The sequence below is a fragment of the Branchiostoma floridae genome, unplaced genomic scaffold (assembly GCF_000003815.2).
Source record: "Branchiostoma floridae strain S238N-H82 unplaced genomic scaffold, Bfl_VNyyK Sc7u5tJ_1540, whole genome shotgun sequence".
NCBI classification, from domain to species: Eukaryota; Metazoa; Chordata; class Leptocardii; order Amphioxiformes; family Branchiostomatidae; genus Branchiostoma; species Branchiostoma floridae.
Genome location: NW_023365746.1, coordinates 45798 through 48851, shown reverse-complemented (window position 1 = coordinate 48851; position 3054 = coordinate 45798). Strand labels below are relative to the sequence as shown.

The 3054-nt window shown below is 42.9% G+C and overlaps 1 protein-coding gene and 2 non-coding genes across 3 annotated transcripts in view; all 3 read left to right on the top strand.

The window, feature by feature from the left end:
* The window catches only part of LOC118408018 (solute carrier organic anion transporter family member 1A4-like), a 3451-nt gene extending 1638 nt beyond the window's left edge, over nucleotides 1–1813 (top strand). Inside the window, exons 5-6 of the mRNA XM_035808631.1 lie at nucleotides 809–995; nucleotides 1535–1813. Of these exons, the coding sequence (XP_035664524.1) occupies nucleotides 809–995; nucleotides 1535–1769 (422 nt within the window). The 3' untranslated portion in view covers nucleotides 1770–1813. The remainder of the gene's footprint in view (nucleotides 1–808; nucleotides 996–1534) is intronic.
* Trnak-cuu lies at nucleotides 145–217 on the top strand. Its single transcript has one exon. It is a non-coding gene; the product is annotated as a tRNA-Lys (tRNA).
* Trnak-cuu lies at nucleotides 462–534 on the top strand. Its single transcript has one exon. It is a non-coding gene; the product is annotated as a tRNA-Lys (tRNA).
* Nucleotides 1814–3054: the final 1241 nt, after the last annotated feature.

Here is a 3054-nt window from a genome sequence, read left to right as displayed (position 1 = left end):
ACTCACCCACTCACTCACTCACCCACTCACTCACTCACTCGAGATAAATCCTTTAAGTTAAGAGTTAGATGTTTTAGATGATACCTACTTTTTCATCAGTGACTAACAGTGGCTCTGAAAGACAATATTGCAGCCTGTATCACAGCCCGGCTAGCTCAGTCGGTAGAGCATGGGACTCTTAATCCCAGGGTCGTGGGTTCGAGCCCCACGTTGGGCGAGTTTAAGTTTTTCTGAAATTATTATTAGTAGTCTTCGAAGTCTTCTTATTAGCATAGCTTAGGTTCATCGCGTGTACCAGATCGATTACTCTCAGTATTAATATTATGTATTCATTAAATTTTGTTTTATTGCCATCTAATTTGCGTGCTGTACTTGCAGGGTTGATATATTGTGAGGGTGTTGCCAGGAATAGAGGAATACTCCAAGTGTCAGATAATTACGCTTGACATGAAGATATCAGCGCCCGGCTAGCTCAGTCGGTAGAGCATGGGACTCTTAATCCCAGGGTCGTGGGTTCGAGCCCCACGTTGGGCGAATGTGTCTTTTTAGATTTCTGTTCAGTTTTCCTAAAGGACCCTGTAGTTTTTCAGGTTTTCTTGTTATCACAACTAACTAAGGACCACGACACTCATTCTATTCATAATGCCCGATTCCATAGTTTTCTTTACAGCTAGATCTCATTCTTGCAGAGTGCGGTGATGTAAGCAATGAGTCATCCAATCAACGAAACGTGACTTGTAATAGCACAATTTGCTAGATATGTATCGTAGATGTAATAAAGATTGGCGGATTGTATTGTTTTGCTCAGGGGCCATCTGCGTCCCCGGTAACATCGCAGGAGTTCTGATCGGAGGTTTTGTCACCAGAAAGTGGAAGCTTCGCGGTCTCCAGTGTATGACGTTTGTCATCATCTGCTCCATCTTGGGAACTTCCCTTGGAGCTCTGATGTGGTTAACTCCGTGTGACTCCTCCGGTGTGGCGGACGGCGTTCTACAGTGAGTGAAACATATTTTCATTTCTCTACAAAGCTCAAATGATGAGCATGGACAGTTGACATTGACGATTCCTAAAGAAGACAAATATTCTTATTAACATTCCATGTGTACATCTTTCACTTCCTGTCACTCTTCTGTAAACGTGCATGGAAAATACATCACTTCGAAAGACCTATGCGTGAAAATAACTCCCCCAGAATTAGTAGCCTCTGCCATTGACCCCAGAACCTGAACGAATACCTCTACTTTCTGTCCACAGTGACTTCCTGTCATTCCTTCAAGTCTGGACTTTTTAGTGACACCATCTTTCCACTCACTTCGTCCCACTATATTGACAGTACATTTGAATAACTACAGATACTGTTAGTGACAATACAGCGAAGAGGTCCGCATACCAGACCCGATTATTCCTACCTGATGACTCAACAGCAACTCCAAAACTTAACAAAACAATTTTTTCCATCTTCACTCACTGCCGAACTCCAAATGAGTTGCTATATATAGGAGTATTATCACGGTATGTCCTCTTTCTAAAATAGGTCGTGCCTTAGTAGAGGTTGCGCATGCTCAGATAACAACCCAATCCCGGTGTGCGGCGCAGATGGCACGACGTACTACTCCGCATGCGTCGCAGGGTGCCAAGGCCTCCAACTACTGAACGGAACAGCATTCCCGGTAATAACCTTTGTGAAGGAAGATTGCCTCCGGCGGAGGTATTGTTTTGAGTGTATCTATGCTGGCGTATCACATACATTGCAATTTATGCAGTTTTAAACCTCCCGTCGTAATGCAGCCAACTTCCCGTTTTTGTATCTTCTGTGTCTGTACATGCTATGGTCTCTTTGACATAGAAAAGAAATATAGCGTATATTTGAGTTCCTATAATGGCTATCATAGACTTAACTAGAGTTCAACGAACCCATCTCTTCGCCAAATAATCATGCCTTTATTTAAGACTTTAAGGTCTTATTGTTCCTCACAAACACACAAACATTACCAAAACCAGACTGTGACCTGGCAGATGACCTGGTAGCATCCCTGGTCAATCAGAATTTCATGCTTGTCAATTTAGACTTTGTCCCCAGTGTAAGGGCGTCCTCCAGCAAACCATCTGTATAACAGCTGTGTCCATAGATATAGGTCAAAATGATATATATAGAGCACAGTTTATTTCTGTTAATAAGTTTTGCTGCAGTACCTTAGGAAGCCGCTAGGGGGCCCACTATCATAATTTATCTTCGTTTTCCTGACCCCTACCCACCTACCAAATATCATCAGGATTTTTTCAAGGCTTCTCGAGTTATGCATTCCACAAACAAAAGGACGCACACACTCGGCCTGCTACCGTCCTAACGAAAAATGCTACGTCAACTATTTTCGAACACAACCTTCCTTTCCGCAGCCGCTACTTAAATACTAAATATCATGAAAATCCATACACAGCTTCTTGAGTTATATGCTGTTGGCATGGATTTATGAACTTTCCTCATGAATTATGCAAATAAGCTACTAATTTGCATAATAAGTATTACATTGTATAAGTCATCACTCATTCTATCTACATACCGAAAATCCTGATGATCTGTTTACACGTTCTCAAGTTATCCTCGTCCAAAGTTTGAACGGAAATCGGTGCCTGCAGTTCCCAAAAAGCCGCTAGGGGGTCCAAACTCACAGCACTTACTCTCTGTTTCAAGGGCTATCTACCACTCAAAAATCATGACCACAGCATGTCCAGAACACGAAGTGCCAAAATTAAAAGTTTTGCTGCAGTACCTTAGGCAGCCACTAGGGTGCCCATTATCGAACTTGACCTTCGTTTTCCTAACCCCAATCCACCTAACAAATATAATCAGGATCCATTCAAGGGTTCTCGAGTTATCTTGCTTACAGACAAACGCACTTACATACAAATCCCGCTACAGCACCATAGGTAAGAGCCAGGTAAACCATTTTCGCACTTGACCTTCCTCTCCAAACCGCTAGGACGGTTCCATCCCATTCGTTGAATGATTGGCTGACGTGCCTCTGGGCGTGTTTCCGTGGCGAGCTTTTTTTT